The sequence below is a fragment of the Haplochromis burtoni genome, unplaced genomic scaffold, assembly GCF_018398535.1.
Source record: "Haplochromis burtoni strain Fernald_Lab_line unplaced genomic scaffold, NCSU_Asbu1 Contig_92, whole genome shotgun sequence".
NCBI lineage: Eukaryota > Metazoa > Chordata > Actinopteri > Cichliformes > Cichlidae > Haplochromis > Haplochromis burtoni.
Window position 1 is genome coordinate 661377 of NW_024582453.1, and position 18661 is coordinate 680037.

The 18661-nt window shown below is 39.7% G+C and overlaps 1 protein-coding gene across 5 annotated transcripts in view; it reads left to right on the forward strand.

Moving 5' to 3' along the window:
- Positions 1-18661, forward strand: part of LOC106632299 (disks large-associated protein 2) — a 123737-nt gene that overhangs the window by 72394 nt on the left and 32682 nt on the right. For all 5 annotated transcript variants that reach the window (XR_006054615.1, XM_042222714.1, XM_042222715.1 and 2 more), the window contains 4 exons: positions 2866-4007; positions 11208-11425; positions 13442-13595; positions 15755-15974. Coding sequence is in view for 4 of the 5 variants with exons in the window: in XM_042222714.1 (XP_042078648.1) it covers positions 2866-4007; positions 11208-11425; positions 13442-13595; positions 15755-15974 (1734 nt within the window). In the remaining variant the exon portion in view is untranslated. The remainder of the gene's footprint in view (positions 1-2865; positions 4008-11207; positions 11426-13441; positions 13596-15754; positions 15975-18661) is intronic.

The window sequence follows — 18661 nt, forward strand, 5'->3', positions numbered from 1 at the left end:
ATGCCCGTGATGCCGCCCCCCACCAAGATGCCGCCCCGGCCAACCGCCCGTATCTAAAACCGCTACTGGCTGTTACTTGTAACGCCGTTATTCCCATCACCGCTAATCATATTATATTAACTACAGTGCAACATACAAACATTGTGTCCTCAAAGCTTTATCACTGAAAGAGTCTGTAAAACTATATTACGTACAGATTTACAAACAAAGTCTGAAAGTATAGCTGCAGAGAAAATTTGAGGGTTAAAACTTCAGAAACCTCTTAAAGTTAGGTTCAATCAGCCAGAATTAAAGCTGTGGATTTCAGGCTTGAGGAAAGTCTGTTTAAAAAAGCCAGACCAAAAATCTGCAAACTCTTTGATGAATATGGAATTTGGCATCATTACAATCAAAATTCAAAAGTAGTTGTTGCATTGCTTTTTCATGCAATGCAAATTCTAAAAATCCAATCTGTCTGTAAAAGGTCTGCACTTTTATTAACCTGAGCTACGTTTTACAAAGCACTTTATAATATGTTCTCATTCACCTACCTGTCATCCAGAGTAACCGGTGGTTCAGTGTCTTATCAAAGGATACTGTTAAACTGCTGAGCATCAAAAACCTTTGATGAATGGATAACCTGGTCTCACCCCTGAGCCTTTATTATACTTCTTTTAAATTTTTTTGACTGTTGTACTACCAGTATCAGTCCAGCTGGGATGATTTTGATCATTTTGCGGTTAAAGCAGTGATGCTGTGTAGACCCAGTTTAGTTCTAACTTTTTCTGTGTTTATGTATGGACCATGTGACCCACCTCCAACCTTATATATTGACTTAAGACCAAGCAAGACCAAGTTCTTGGAGGTATTTTCTATTTTCTAAATCTGTCATAGAGACTGGGGACAAAACCATGAGACAGAAATTAGGATCTTGGACACTGTATGTGGACTTCTGAACTATTCCTGAGGTTCATATTATTATTTGACCAATGATAGAAGTGCAATAATCACTAACAGTTTCTTTGATTAATTTATTTTTTGTGACTACAACCCTGCTTTTAACATAATTAAATCAAGTTACCATGGCATAGGTCTTCGCCTTGCGTCACTGCTTTCAGCCCTGTATTTGGTGAAGCACCTGTACACGCTTACAGTGCTCATATTTCTAAGGTAGTGTTGCACATTGTTTGCAATAATTCATCCAGTAAGTTGCAAAATTGTGATACCACTTCATGGCAATATGAGATGCAGCATAAGACAACTAATAATAATAAACCATCACAACCCCATTGGGTGCGTTAACCCTAATTTTTCACTCATCTATTTTTCTAATCGCTTATCGCAGTGTCATTTGTGCCGGTAGGCTGGAGCCTATCTGAGCTGATGCTGGGTAAGAGGTGGGGTTCACCTTTGGCAGGTCATCTGCCTAGCATGCAGCTAACAGAGAGAGACAGAGAATCATTCATGTTTTCGACCAAGAATCACCAATTAAGTGCTAACCAGTGCACCATTGCCACCAAACCTTTATCATGCCATAATAATATCGTTGTGAGTGAAATGAATAGACTACTTTTATCTTACCTTTAATCCTTCCCCTAATTTTTATGTGTTGAACATAGCAAACACTGAATGTTATAAGCTATTGGTGAATATGCACATATTGTTTCAGCATTGTACAACATAAACGCAATAGAGGAAAACTCGTGGGAGCTGGAACAGCTTTCATCATGAAGCATGTTCTTGGGACTGACAGAGCAAAGGGATTTTGGAAGTTATGCTGAACTTTTTAACCTCACACACAGAAGCTACCAAATTTTCTCATTTAAAAATCTCTCTGAAGTAAAGAAAAATTTGCCCCTCTTTGTGATCACCGCCCAAAGATGTGCACGTCTCTTCCAAAATAATTAGGTGTACAGCTAATAATGTTCTCCACCACGGGGCTTGAGAAATAATGCTTTTATCACAGATTTTAGAGGAGTTCGAATCAGCCCAAGCAGTTGCAGGAAGGATATGGGATGAGTTTAGGAACATAGTCTTCTTTTACAGACACGTATTATATTGGATTAAATGAAGCAAGCTAGGTTTTTAACTTGACAACTTGACAATAATATCTAGTAAGGGATTACATTTGCTTTAGATTTCTTCACAATTTTTGTAAAAAACATTTTGAGAAAACAACTGGAGCCTTGATTCTGTAGAGTATAGTTATATAGAAGGAAACATCTGGTTAGTGCAGAAAATCTCTACTGTAATTTATGGTTATCTATCCATAAACCGTGTATTATTGAGTCTTCAGGTCCAACTGATAACAATGTCTCTGAAATAAATGCTTGCTCTCTTTATATATTCTAAAAAGCGAAACTCCTTTACTGACATCTACCTTTACGATGAAGAATAAAATCAGTTGCAAAAAGGAGTGTATTTCAACATATATGCAGGAGATAATCAGTCATTTATGATGAATTATACATCACAAGTACATTTCCTATTTTTAAGCTTCAAAACCTCCAGGGTATTTTGTCATCTGTTCTTTTCAGATGCGATGAAATTTGACAAACAAGTGCAACTTTTCATGTAGAACAAAAATATTTCATTAGCTTTTCTACTATATTAAAAGCAGTCATTACTGAGGTTAACTTAGGTTAGCGTCACATTACTGAAAGTGTCAATCAGTGTAAAAGTGTAAAAACCTATTGTGTAACATGGTCTGGCCTTTGTAGGAGTATTTACTTAATTAGAAGTGTTTTGGTACGGACTGGTCTAGATGTAAATTAGAATTGCAGGATGGTTGTGAAGCACCCCGTGAGAGTATTCGTCTGTCAGGTGTCACTATGCTCTCTCAATCTGACAGAATCTTTCTCTTCTCTTTCTCCTTCTCTGAAACAGACCAGAAGACTTCATCTTGGTCTCTGTCTCGAAAGTTCAATGAAGGCAGACGCCTCCCTCCATCCAGGAACATGAAGGGCTTATCGGGCAGCCGCTCCCAACATCAGATTCCTCTACCCCACGGCTTGGACTATGATCCCCACGTCCATGACATCCACACTCACCATGGCGCTGACTCCCGCCACCCATCCTACCTGCTCAGCCCCACAGAGAGCTGCCCTATGGACTTCCACCACCGCTACTCACCACGCAGCTCCATCCACTCCGACTGCATGATGATGTCCCCTGTCATGATGCCCCCAGCTGCTGCATCTGACCACATCTCCAGTAGCACCTTCCCCAGAATGCACTACAGCTCTCAGTATTATGACTCAGCCACACGGGACGACTGCGCTGCCATCACAGCCTCCGCCACATCCCCAGCTGTTGCGGCTGCAGCAGCTGCAGCAGCTGCCTCTTCCCACCATGCTGGCACCAAGAGCAACCGCCTTCCTGCTAATCTCCTGGACCAGTTTGAGAAACAACTGCCACTGCACCGTGACGGCTTCCACACTCTACAATACCAGCGCACCTCCACCACCACCGAGCAACGCAGTGAGAGTCCCGGCCGCATTCGACACCTTGTTCATTCAGTCCAAAAGCTCTTCACCAAGTCCCACTCCCTGGAGGGATCGTCCAAGATGAATGGCACAAAAGGTGACATTGTAGGAGGGGGTTATCACCATCATGGCCACCACTCCACAAAACACGGTAGCAAGAGGAGCAAGAGCAAAGAACGTAAGCACCGCTCTGGTGGCTGGTGGAGCTCAGATGACAACCTGGATAGTGACAGCACCTATCGCACACCCAGTGTCATGTCACGGCACCATGGGGAACATGTCGGCCACTACCACCCAGATTCCATGCACAGCCACCACTTTGGAGACTTGTCACTCAAGACCTCAAAGAGTAACAATGACGTCAAGTGCTCAGCGTGTGAGAGTATGGCCATGGGACCCGAGGGCAAGTTCATGAAGAGGAGCTCCTGGTCGACTCTAACAGTCAGCCAGGCCAAAGAGGCCTACAGGAAGTCATCGCTTAATTTAGAGAAACCCATGATGTACACGGACCTCAAGTCATCGCGGACATGTCATTACCTGCAGGTTAGTAGTACCTTTTTTTGGAAATATATGTCCTTAAAGTACAGACAAATTTGATTAGTGGCGTATTGTACTGAGCTACTGAAATACATGTTTTTGTGTGCATCGGTGTATATGCTACGGCTGGTACACAAACACTGATTTCATTCCATACCATGCAAACAATTCTGACTGGCATTGATCAGCTGCTAGTTTATGTCCACGTATAAGTCATCCTTTGCTTTCAGAATTAATGAAATCACAGAAGTTGTCTAATTTAGTTTGAAGCAATAACAGGATGTTTCCTTCCAAGTTTTGTGTTCTTCTAAATGTTTGATACTCAACTCTTTGGAAAAGGCCCACAAAAAATGTCTGAATATAGACTGAAAGGCCATTAAATGTGGAGATATTTGAAACGCCAACTATCAGATAATACAACAAACAATAACTAAGATCAATATCCACTCATCTCCGACACTGCCCTTCTCGATAAAATGCATTGATCGATTAGGAATCTAGACAGCAGGGTATTTGGAGTCTGCCTTTCTTTCTGTCATCCTCCAGAGGGCAATTACAGTGTCCACAAGTGTGAGAAGTCAATATATTTAACCAGGATTCCCTTTTGTGTGCTCACCTCAGGGAGCTATTGTCTATTAAGATATAGAGCTCGCCTGACTGAATCAATGTCATGGTGGAAAGCACTGAGAAGAACCACTGAGCTGAACTCCAGTGTAGGAAACACAAAGGCTGTGGTGTCTGCAAAAACAGCATATAGTGTGGCTTGAGTTGCTGTAGGAGCTGGTTCACCAGATTGGAAAGAGACATTACTTTATTCACAGATTTTATGCCCCATGCTTGCCTGTAACACTGTCACGAGTCACGAGACTAAAGTAAAGCAGTTAAGCTACAGATAGTGACTTCTTCTAAAACGGTCAAAAGTCAAGTATTCAGTGTTTCAGCGATCTTTGAGTTTCTTTTAATTTTTAATACTAAGCACTTAGCTAATGCTCTCATCCACAGTGACTCACAGGCTACAGCATTAGAATATTAAGCTCAAAGTCCTGCTTTAAGTAGCTTTTAATGAAGGTGACTTAAGAATTGGAAATAATGATAAAAACAGTGACATGGGTAACAGTTGTTTCTGAAATGCCAAACAGATTTCCAATGGGTCGTCATTAGCATTACGATGCTTGTTGTATGCACATCTTGGGAAAAGCTGGCCTGGACTTTGATCAATCATGTTATGAAATGCTTGACTGTAATGTGAAAGAGAACAGCTGAAGTGATTGGCCATTATTAAAGCTATGCTTCCATATTACAGTTGTGCTTGTATATCACTCAATCTTGAAAATAGACAACTCCTTTAAGCCACTTTCAATGACAGCCATTATGAGAAAGTTGCAAACTGAAATATGTGCTTGCACTATAATCAACAATTACCCATGTTTTTTTACTCATGACATCAAATTTGAAGCGGCACTCATATAAACCCATAAATAGTTCTACCGAGTACCATATGCATCCCCTTCATTCATTTTGATGCTGTGTGAAATGCACAGTTACACACAGATACGCAAACTGCAGTTATTTGTGTGTAATGGGTAGTCTCTGTCAATAGAGGGGCTCTCTCACTGGCATTTAACAAGCTTATATGTCAGCAGGCAGAGACCCTGCAGCTGCCACATGGGCACATTCAGCACTGAGCATGTCCATAATGAGAGCCTTATTCAGTGGAATCAATGAGCGGAGATCTGTAAAGGCGTTGTGGTGAACGCTCTTGGTGCCCATCTGATTTTATCTCTTTGATGTCTGGGTCCTTTAGGTCAATGTTCACTTGTGAGGAGGAGGACAGGCCTGCCTTAGGGAAGCTGACATAATCTTGTTTTAGCAAGTGTCACGTCTTCAGTCTGACCATCTAAGCCAACAAGGGTAGGGTGAAGCATATGTCAAAGAATATTAGAGGTTGAATCTACATATCATTTTAAGCCATTAAGAAAAATGCATACAGTGCTGTGCAGAAGTCTTGATTCACCTCTAGTTTCTTTACACTTCTTGTAATTTTTAAAAGCAGTCTCGAGCAATAGTTCTCCAGGTTTTCTTAAGGTCTTTGAAAAGTTTTCTTTGGACGTTGGTGGTTTTTTCACTCATTTTCAGTCCTGTCCTTGTAACTGACCACTTAACACTGACCTATGAATCGCTGAGACATAAAATGGACACCCGATTCCCGATGATGTTTAATCTGCCCTTAAAAACCTAATGAAACTGGAAAAGTGTAACGAAACAAGAAGTAGAAGGCAACAGAACAGTATCTGAAGGGCATGTCCTTAAGAAATAAGAAGAAATTCAGCAAAGACCTGACACAGGACCTGAGCGATGGACCCGGTCCTTCAATCTACTACTAACCATAGCCTCATCAGAAATGGTCTCAGTACAAGAAGGGCTCCTTCCCACCATATTTTTTAAAATCATAGTTATCCTGCTACCTTTGCATTTAAAAACCTTCAAATAGACTGCGTCCACTCTCACCATTTCAAAAGCCAAAAAATAACTGGCTTACTCAGGGACAAAATTACAGGACCCGCACATTTACGAGCTAGAAATTGTTCTACCACATCCAACAGGTCAGTGTTGTTTTTCACTAGATGCAGTTTCACATCTGGTACATGGCGTTATGGAATTACTTTCTGCATTGAGAAGATGTTTTATCCCAGGGTTATTTTTGTACAAAGTGCCCACAGTGTAGTAGTAACTAATGATGGTGTAAAGCAGCTCATCTGTCTAGCTGCCTCAGAGGCACAGCTGAACAAGTTCTTTCAGGTATGGCATCAAATGAACACAGAAATAAGGTAATGCTAATGAGGTAGCGCACTGCTTCCATGAGTGATGACTGCCTTGTTAACAGCAGCCCCAGACGATCAATGGTTGTGCATTAGGAGGAAAATGAATCTTTTACTTTATTGCTGTCTTTAAGGCTGATTAATTTAGTTTCCAGGCATTTTATTCTATGCATGTGGGAATGGAAAATGTATTAGCCTGTGTTACACTTTTTGCTGATGGGTCTTTTTTTTCCCATGTTAACTTATGAGGTTACGCAGGTTTGCAACGTACCTACTGCCTTCATTTTTTTAGATGATAATGCACAAAATGTTATCTTATATCACAATATTAGGTAACCGAACAATCATTTCTCGTTTTCCTACGTGCTGTTGTGGAGTTTAGTGCTGAGGCAGTGAGACATGCTGCGCAAAAGAAATTCATTGTGTTTTGGCTTCAAATCGTAGCATATGGTTTAAAAGATTCAGAACGCGTTTTATGTTGACTACAAAAACAGTTGAGGAATACATCTGAGCAGAATACTTTACACTAAGGATGATGAAGCCCAGTTGGTTCTGCTTTAATCATCTGTAAATCCTCCTACTTTTTACTATGTGCCACCTTCCATACAGAAGAAAAAAGCTTTATTTAAGTGCCTTATGCTGTTGAGTCCCTCACCTGTCGCCACTGAGCACAAGGGCTGTCGAGTAAGAGAGGATATTGGGTGCTAAAGAAAAAGATTATGAGGGGAAGAGATGAAGAGATGGGCAGCAAGAACAGACAGCGAGAATGGAAGTGATAGAGAAAGCATTATTCCACCTCTAGGAGAAAAAAAGGGGTGTGAGCCACTTTCTTTTCTGTGAGAGCAGTTCAGCACTTGTGGCAGAGAAACAGCCACGCTGTATGACTGGCTAAAGTGAGTAACTGGCAGAGCATGAAGAACAGTCCTGCGCCTGGGCTTGTTGTTCCAGGAGCTAAGACTGGCCTGTCCACTGGGACTACTGCTAGCTGCTAACACTAGCACTAACACTGCTGTACTTGCTACATGCCTGATCAATACGCTGTTAGCAGAATCAGTGTGTGACACACAGAGATGGTAACGCGTTACTGTAATCCGATTACTTTTTTCAAGTAACGAGTAAAGTAAGGGATTACTATTGCAAAAACGGTAATTAGATTACCGTTACTTTCCCGTAGGAACGCTGCGTTACTGCGTTACTAAAACCGTGATTTTTTTGCGAGAATGTCTCATGACAGTGACGTAAGCGAGTGCGACGTTCGTGACAACAGCTGTGTGCAGATCAACAATGGATCATATATCGAGTGCGGGAGAGAGTATGAGCGTGCAGCGTTTAAAGCGTGGAAGTACTGACCTTACTTTGAGTTTGATTCCATAAAAAGTGACAAAAACATTAGCGTCCGCTTGTGCGTGGGAAGAAAACTTCTTTTTACAGCGAAAAAAACCCCTAAACTTCCAAGCAAGCTCCGAGTGCGCTACGACGTAATGGGAAACTCACAGAGAAACTCGCCGGATATCCTTCCACTGACCGCTGCGGCACACCTGCACCAGGGTAAACCTCCGCCTACCCACTCCTGCTTTACAGGTGAAAATAGAGCAAAAGGACCGCTAGTCTTTGATTTATTTATTTTCTGCTGTGTTTTACTTGCATCTATTTGAAAGAGTGAGTGTAAACACAAAAAATATTTTATTTTATGTGCTGGAATGTGCAGAAAATAGGTTTAAATGTTAAACAAATTTCTTCCAGTCAGAGAATGTTGCATATAATTAAATTTTTGCTTGATGCATAAAGTTAAAAGATTAAAACTAATAAAACAAGTTTTAAAAAGAGACTTTTCCATTTGATTACATTTTGTATGATGGATTATGTCAGAAAAAGTAGAATTGGGCTGAAAGATCTATCGCTTTATCACCTATTCAGGTTGTAAATCGTGTTTTTAAAAAGTAACTAAGTAACTAAGTAATTAATACTTTTGAAAATAAGTAATCAGTAAAGTAACGATTTTTTGGGGAAGTAATCAGTAATTAGTTACTGATTACTTTTTTCAAGTAACTTGACCAACACTGGTGACACATGGCCACTGTAGCTGTCCATATTCATAAGAAATAAACCAGGGTGCAATTGAAGAACCCATGAACATTGTTTTTAATAGTATCAATCTGATACTGTAAGCTCAAACATACACTGTGTATTCAACCCAACAATAACAGGTAATCATTTTTGAAGAGTTGAACTTGATATACTCTATAATTTCTGTTCTATCAAAATCGCTAAATCAGCGCAATTATTATGTGTAGACATCTGCAGCACTGCACAGCACAGTGTAGAGTAATTAGAACAGAATCACTTACTCACTATGCTAATCTTGATGCTGCTGTGTTAAGCAAAGTCCCTGTTTATTGTACTTATAATTGAAACACTGAAACCAATTTATGCTACATATATATAATGTTATGGCTATGAGCATCTAATACATACAGTCACATGAAAGAGTACAGCCTTGCTGCTTCCATAGAAATCAGGGGTGTACGGTAAGTAGCAGCCAAGTGCTGCTAATTGAATGCACTTAATTAACTGATCATCAGCAAGTGGGACCACCTTTGTTAAAGCAGAAGTTCTGCTGGTCTGGAGCATTCAGGTGTGTGTTAACACAATGGCATAATATTCCTAGCGGTGGATGTCCCCATGTTCCCAAGTGCACCAGCAAATCTACAGCATAATGATGGAAAAAGAAAAGAAACAAGGTGTTGCAATATTCTGGTTAAAATCCAGACCTCAGTCTGATTGAAATGCGGTGGCGGGACATTAAGAGAGCTGTACATAAGCATTTGCTTGCACTGAAGCAAAACTGTAAAGATGCGTCGGCCAAAATTCCTTCACAACGATGTGAGAGACTGATAAAGTCATACAGAATACAATTACTTCACCGATTACTGCTGCTAACGGTGGTGCCACAAGCTACTGGTTCATGGGGTGTAGTTTGTTTTCCACAGGACTGCATAGAATACTGTCAGCCTTTCTTTTTCACATGACTGTACATGAGTGTTCATTATTTTTGTCGTTTTTAATCACATTTGCCTTACAACTAATTCTGAGCTGCAGTATGCCAAAAGCTTATTTTGTGTTTATTTGGCTGACAGTCAAAGCTAATTGAAGAGCATGTATGTTTTTGTATTAGTAATACTACAGTGATGACAGTATGCTGACTTAAAAGTTACAGCCCAAGCCTCAGGGGTATGATTGGCTGCCTTTTCTGTGCGTGCATAAAAATACATACTGATTCCTTGCCAAATGTGTTCATTTGCTTCCCAAAAATCCTTTAAATATGGCCACATTTTGATTTGCATTATGAGCGATTTGCTAAAAAGGATGCTGAACCCTGTCCATTCAACTGAATGTTGACCGTGCGGATGTAAAGTGCCATTTTACTTTACTTTTAAGAAATTTGATAATGAATTTCACTCCGTAATTTAGTGATGGGCTGGGTAGTTTTGGGCTACCTAAACATTTATGAATGGAAAAAAAGCAGTGTGAACAAGCGTTTGCCCTCTTCCTGATTTCCTAGTTTTATTTGTCACACTTATGTGTTTCAAACAAACACATTTTAATATTAGACAAAGATAACCAGAGTAAATACAAAATGCAGTTTTTATGATTTAATTGATTAAGGGAAAAAAGTTGGTCCTGTGTGTAAAAGTAATTGCCCTTCTTGTTAAATCATGACTATTTCTCATATCTCTATATATGTTTATGTGGGAAAATCCCAATATATGACCATGTTCAATGTCACTTAAATCACCTTTCTTCCTGAAGCTCAGTTTGAACTCCAATAGGACATTTTGACCATCTCTTCATGCCTAAATACACCGAACTGCACTGAGTTGGCTGATTGTATATTTATGTTAACAAGCAGTTGAACAAGTCCACGTAACAAAGTAACCAGTTAATATTTCTTAATCAGCCCAAAATTAGGTACAGGTGGAGACCAACGTTTGTACACTGCTGTGAAACCACTTGGATAAATCTTTATAATTATTAAAAAATTTGCTTTATGTTACGGTCTCACAACTTTATATTTTCAATGATAATATCCTTGGCATCACTGTGATACACAATTTCTTTACTTGATTTTTCCATTTAGGTTAAAAAACACATAGCTGATACACTTTTCACACTTATATGGGTAATTTTCAAGCTGTATTTGCGAATATCTTTCATTTACACAACCCTGTCAAAGCTGTATATTTTGTACATGGCTAAATATTGCTATAGTACTCATCATCGTTTTATCACAGACTTGCAGGAATAACAAGTAATATCCTGGACTACTTTGACCTAATTGTTATAAATATCTGTATTGTATTAAATGTAGGTGTGCCATCTTCCACAGGTGCCCCAAGATGAGTGGAGTGGATACCCAGGTGAGAAGGATGACGAGATCCCATGTCGGCGGATGCGAAGCAGTAGCTATGTTAAAGCAATGGGAGAGGTGGATGATGAAAGTGGGGACTCTGACACCAGCCCTAAGACCTCTCCACAAAAGACCATTCGGTCAGATGCTCTTGTCCTCAAATCAGCCATGCAGAGACCCCATTTAGACTCCCACAGGTAGGCCTGGTTGCCTAACGTATTGACTTAGTGTGCCCACGGCAATGCTGTGTATTCATTTAAATATTCCAGTTTTTATCATGGGTTCACTAAGGTCTTACTCAAAAAAAGGTAAGATGATGCACTGTGATTCATTTCCCTTTTATTTCACAAGTTTCAAATATTTACATGACAAAACCAACGCTCATCAATAGCAGTATCTCTGGTGTTGCTTCAGGGTCAACCAGTTGAGCTGCTTGGATTTCAGTGTTAATTGTTGCTTGGCTAGAATTTATTGGAGTCAACGCTGAGGACACAAGTTGTTTTTTTTTCATACTTCAATACAAGTGAAAAGTTGGGAGTTTTGATGCAACACTTGCTGCTAACAAAATGTTGCTGCATGCTGTGTTTAGTTGGTGCTCAAAGCAAGAACATTCAGAGTCGTCTATATAAATAAACAGTCTCACTGCTCTGCCTACATGCTGTCAAAGTAAAATTGCTGTTTGTTAATGCTGCTTTTTGTTAAGCTGTCCCTGAGAGATATGACTAAATTGAACAGTCAGGTGATTTCAAGTGAAGTTACTTTGGAAAACAATAGTACCTTTGTTGGCTTGTATGGTTGGTGTGGTTGGCTCTTTTTTGGTCTTAGGCATTGCCTGCCAAGCACTGTATTTCTACAACTGTTTCATGGGTCAGCTGCAGCCGTGCTCTGGTGATTGCTGTGGCACCAACTGGTTTTGAGTTTGATATAAATTTCTGATATACCATACACAAACACTGCATCGCCGCATCACGCTATTGCTGACAATTCTGTCAAAATAAGAAAGAAAGAGAGCCGGTTCAAATGCAGGAGAGGTGACACATGGAAGGGCATACGTTAAAGTTAACACTGCTTGATGAAAAGCCTTGGGGGAAGTGACGGGTTTGTTCTGTAACCCAGCCAAGTGTGGAGTATATATGTCTGTGTTTTGATCCTAGACAGACTTTGACAAAGGGAGAGCATGCAATCTCCACATAGAAAGGCCCCAGTCGACCTGTGGAGCCAAACCCAAGACCCTCCTGCACTACTGTGTTGCCTTTACAATTACAACAAACCTTAATTATTGACAGTTTTACCATTCACTTTCACTCTAATGTGATCTACTCATTAATATAAATGTGGTAATTAGTATTTTGTTGATAATTATTCTAATCAGGGTTAACATACAAATAACATGTTGCAAAAGGTTCTGCACTGGACAAATTGAGATTAATTATCCAGATGATTTGTGTGATGTTACTTTTTAAAGCACAGTGTACATCAGTTGGCTGTTTTAGAACAGATAGATTTCGCTTCTCAGGATCTTACCACCTCCATTTAATGATTTCCTAATGATCTCTCGCTGGTAAATGGTGACCATGTGTATCTTTTTCATGCTAAACCAGAACAACATACAGAGTGTTTTTTAATTGGCGTATTCGTGATGTCATTGCTCTACCTAAGCTAAAACACAGCTTTCCCCCCCAATTTATTGTTCTCTGTGACTGTTTGTTTTCAGGCACTGTGACTTTCAAACGCAGCCAAATTCTTGAAGCTAGGGAGCTGTCGTGAATCCGTCATCTCTACTGCCACTGAGTGCTAATTTTGTTACCATCATCTCAGTGGGGAACTGATCACTTTTGCTTTTGTCCACAAACAAAACAGCTCTTATGTTTTGTTTATCCTCTGGTGGAGAATGTAATAATCTCTTACTGTAACTCCATGCTGTCACTGTTTCCCTAATAAGAGCCACAGCCTAGCTATGCATGCTCTCTATGATTTTGGGATGAATGAACTAGTGTTTTATCATGGAACTAGAGGATATTTAAAAATGAGAGGGGTGAGGGGGTATCATGTAGAAGTGAGAGGGTAGAAGTTCATTTTCATTTAATCACAAACAAGGCCGTGCCAACAGATGCTAACCAGCGGATTTATAAACTACAGTGTGTTCCAGATGTTACCTTTGTGGCTTTTGAACTGTGAAATCGTGTCTGTCCCTGCCCCCTGTCCTTGTTCAGCCAGGGCTACCACTTGCAAACCACAAGAGATATACAGCCCCACCCTAGTGTCACGCTGGACCCCGCCACCTTTCATCCCCCGCCCTTCCGCTCTCGCAACCAGAGCTACATGCGCGCCGTCAGCACCCTCAGTCAGGCTAGCTGCGTCAGCCAGGTGAGTCTCAAACACATGCATTACACAGAGGCAACACCTGGACACATCACTGAGAGCTTATATCAGTTTGTATGTAGTAGCACTGTGCTGAGGACAGCACAGAGGCACTAAGCACCCAAGGGAGGTCCCCTGATTATTAGATTGCAGAGCAGGGGTGTCAAACATAAGGCCCAGGAGCCAGAATCAGCTGGGCAAAGACTCCAATCCGGCCTACTAGATGTCTTTGGAAAATATGAAGGAGGGCTTGAATTATGGACTTTTCACTGTACTTTCATAAGTGTTACTACTACAATTAAGACCTCCCACTTGGTCATTAATACCACACTAAAGTCAATAAGTTGTAGATAAAAAAATAAAATTACATTCGCCGCTATCTACTATTTACTGTAGACTAATGGGTCTATAGTGAGTTAACAAGAAACTTCTGTTTTATATTTACAGGGAAGTCTGGGAAATTAACTACTAGAATTTTTCCTGTGATTTCTTTCATTAACTACAGCACAATTTCTTTATTATGTACAAAAAGACACATGCTGTTGAATTAGACTTCTTTATCTAATATTAAGATACCTCAGGGATTAAATGTGTTGTTAAATCTCTTTACACTGACAGAAAGGGGCATTTCACTGGTCTGGCCCAATTAAGTTCAAAGTGGGCTTTGTGTGGCCCACAATGTAAAGCGAGTTTGACATCCCTGTTGTAGACAAAGCCTTGGCTATATCAGTCAAACGAAATTGGAATAACTTATTGCTTTTACTGTTTGGGTACAGATGATTTATCTGAAAGCTTATGTCTAAATCAATTCCAGGCACAGTCCAACATGGTTTACAGTTTGTTTCTGAAGTGTTATCTGCTCATAAAAAAAATGTGAAATTACACATAATTATTAAATTAGGACATCAGTGTCACATCAGCAAGTTTGCATCTTGATATCTGGAACAGGCTACTGATACACAGTTAATGAGCCTAGTGTTGTTTTAGCATGCCAACTCGTTTGTTTTGGTTGACAGGGCTTTTTTGTCACCCTCGAGCAATGTACTACAGTACTAGTGTAGGCCTGGAGATGAAATAAATACACGTTTTGAACCAACATCATCATTCAAATAAATTCTAATTCAAATACCTTCTTCTCCTATGAATCTATACATTTGGATAAATTAAGTCCGTTTGGACCTCCATGGTGGCTTAAGATGTGGTTACTGCTGCAAGATCTGAGACACATCCACTATTGGACCTTCAATACGTACATGGAGTAACAATGAGGAGAGATTTTGGCTAAAACACAGGTTGAAAAATCAGTTTACACCCTTACGTGCTAACACCTAGTTTTCCATTACTGGAAAAGGTCTAATTAATAGCAAATCATTCCTGTTTTTAAATAGTAAAGGCTAAAGTAATAATGAAAAGGCAATATTATCTCAATAGTACATCAACATTTACATTTACATAATTCAAATATAATAATTATAATTCAAATAATAAATAATTCAAATAAATAATTCAAATATAAACAAAAGTATGCAGCCAACACAATTTGTATCACTAAAAAAAAGAAGCTATTTTTAGCTCTTCCCTCATTCACAAGGAGTTTCCAGAACAGGTAAACTCCACATGTTTGATTTGGCAGAGTTTTCGTGCCAGATGTCCTTCCTGACGCAGCCCCAAAGGGATTTGTGTCTCCTCGTAGGATTGAACTGGGGATCTATTGGTGGTTAGGCAAATGCTTTAACTACTACACTACAGAGACACGTTCAGCACTTAGCTGTAAAATAACATTTCCCTTTGATGAGTACATGATTTTCACATTAACAAATGAATCTTGTTACACAGAGCAGTTTATTGTACTTCTAAGCTCTTCCACGACTTATGAGATATCTTCCATCTGTTAGCATTCAGTATACTGTATAGAACGTCTTTTGTGATCAATTTATTGCTTTATAACTCAAACTGGCTATTTTTCTTATTGTTTTTTTGTTGTCATCTGAATTTTTTTCCCCCCATTTGATCTGACATTTATTCAGTTTAAGGTCGAAACTGACAGCGGCGTTTCCTTATGCTAACACTCCTTCATATTTGCTGTGCAAAGGGGAAGAATCAAAGTGAGAAAGAGAAAGGAAGAGGAAAAATTAAGGACTGCTATTCCTGTTTTTGTCTCTCAGGTGAGTGAGACTGAGATCAATGGCCAGTTTGAGTCAGTTTGCGAGTCCGTTTTTAGTGAAGTAGAATCCCAGGCCATGGAGGCCTTGGACCTGCCTGGTTCGTTCCGCACTCGAAGCCACAGTTACCTCCGTGCAATTCAGGCTGGTTATTCCCAAGATGACGACTGCTTGCCTTCAATGACATCCTCCACTGTCACTTCAACTCTCAGATCCACAACAGGTAAAACAATCCCCCCCCTGAATAAGAGAGGGCTTAGATTACATATCTTCATATATCCTATACATGCGCACAAACTTGACATACCTAAATATGTACAGTGGGGAACCCTTGAGCTTCAGAGATGCCGGGCTGAATGATTCCAGTTATTTTCTTTGGAAGCTATGGTGTACGTGTGTTTGTTTTTTTGCCACTGCATACTCCCAGTTGTTTAGATGGACCTGCTTGTGTGTTACGTTGCATGAGTCATGCATCATTAGCCAAGCTTCTGATTGGTCAGTTGTGGTGTTGCCGAGCTTTAATCTAGGATAGGGGTGGGAGAGCTACATTTTAAACATTAAGATGGCAACACATGGCCATAGTACACAGTATAATAACACAGCACAGCCGCATTACATGGCATGCCTAAAAGGAACAGGCCCGAACCAAAGCATGTTAAAGTGTGGTGTTATTTATGTATTATGAAAAGCGTGTGAGTTACTTAGGGAGGGGTGAAAAACAAAATGGGCCAGGGGGCAGGGGAGCAGTAGGTCACTGATATACTTGTTTGAGAGGACACACTGGACAAAGCATTCACCTGTACTCCCCATTAGCACAAACTTTGTAACGGACATTGCAATTGGCTACATAAAATAAAAAAATGTAAAAAAAAAAAAACAAAACAAAACAAACAATTTAAGGTAAGTCAACAAGCTTTAGCAGCTAGTACATATGCACACCTACATGCTGGTTGCACAAAGAAACTACACTACACATGTTAGAATTTGAAAGAAAAAAACTTTACTAACAGTATTGTTGTACTGTGTTGCATGAAACTTGAGTTAATGCTACCAAGTGTCCCAATGAATGATATGTCAATGTAAAAATGCAATAATTTCAAGGTTTTTTGTGACACAGTTCAAACAATATGTCCCTTTATTTAGCATTTCAGGTTCTTTGTGCAAGCACAGTCTTTCCGGTAACTCCCTCACTGAGTGTATTTGGTGTTTGCCTGCAAGAGTAAAGCTATGAACCCTATTGAAACATTTTTTTCTCTAATTACATGCATTTTTTTAATATTATGGATTACCTGGATTTTTACTGTTTTTGTACACTTTTCTGTCAATTTAATATTGGAGACATTTGCAGTTTTATTCATTTTGTTGCCTTTGTTTTCTTGTTGAATCTGGACTTTTGTTTTTGTTTTTTATCCTTTCATTCTCAATTGGGTTTCCATCTACGATTTCTACGATGTGACAGAAGTACTGAGGACAAAGGAGTGTTCTCCAATCCCACCGTCTTATTTGCTTAACGCTATTCATTTAACTCTGCTCCAAATCTGTCAGCTCAACATGGGCGAAAACAAGCAGTTGACTGTACATTATGTTCTGAAATTGTATTACCAAGATTACCATAATGCATCGATTACAACATGCAATATAAGACTGTAGCAGTTCAGAGAAAGGACTCCCTGGATGCTGATAAAATATACAGTACTGCCACCTCCCATACAACCCGTACTGTAAATATTACTTGTTTTTGGGATGCACTATAATTATGCGTGAATAGTGGCCATAAAATAAAATAAGAGAGAATCGCTTATTCATGGAATCCTGTTTTTATGTTAGTCTTCAGTACTAGATTATTACTATTATTATTAAACTGTAAGCAACTTATGACCCAAACCCTGAGGCTAGTGGGCCATTGAGTGGGGAAGGGACCCCATGGTGCTCCGTAGGGCAGACGAACAGCAAACCCCTCTCCATTTGACCATCCACCTCTTGAAGGATAACCAAGGGGAAAGAACAACTGGAGGCATCAGTGATGATTGTTGCAGGTATTTTAATGTTGACACGCATACATATATCTATGTATATGTGTGTTTTTGCACTGCCTTCTCAGTAAAAATAGCAGATAAAGTTTATATGTAGTTTGTAGAAATATCGCCTTATGTTATCCCAAGTAGCAAACATGGTGTCAAACAACTCATAAAACCTCAGACATGTTGATTTATTTTTAGAGCACTGGTAATGCTGAATATTGATTACAGTGATGAATGTGATGCTGGCTTTTGTGAGTTGTTTACCACGTCTCTATTTTAAGTGTTCTTAGACCACATTGTAAGTGTAAATGTATGCGGTATGTTCTGCCCAGACTCTTCAGAATGTTTTCATGCTTCAGCATAAAATAGCAGTGAATGTTATCGCATTGCCACTGTCTCCAATCATTTGTGAGCGCAGCATCTACCTGTTGTACATGTGTGAACTTTTTTTCTTTTCTTTCATGAAAATCTGGCTTCTTTTCAAAAGGCCACTTGTGGCAGAGTCTAACTCTTGGCAGTGATTTTGTCAACTGTCTTGGACTGTGGGATTGCAGCCTCTCCCTGGTGCAGCCCTCACCGGGTTTGAATATTTCACATGGTCTAAATCAGTCACCTTGGACCTGATATGTTCAATAGGGTTCATATCTGCTTCTTGTGATTCTTCTACTCCCTTTGCATCTTTTCTTTTGCACAAAATTGCACAAATTTTAAGTAAGTCAGAAACATTTGACATGGTTTGAGAAAGGGTTCTCAGAAAAAAAATGAATCTATGATTTGATAATGATTGATGTATTTCATGTTTAATTCCACTCTTTGTTGTGCTGTGCAGTGAAAAGATGGAAAGAAGCCTTGAGATGACTGAGAAGGCAGTGTAAAAACATTGTGAAAA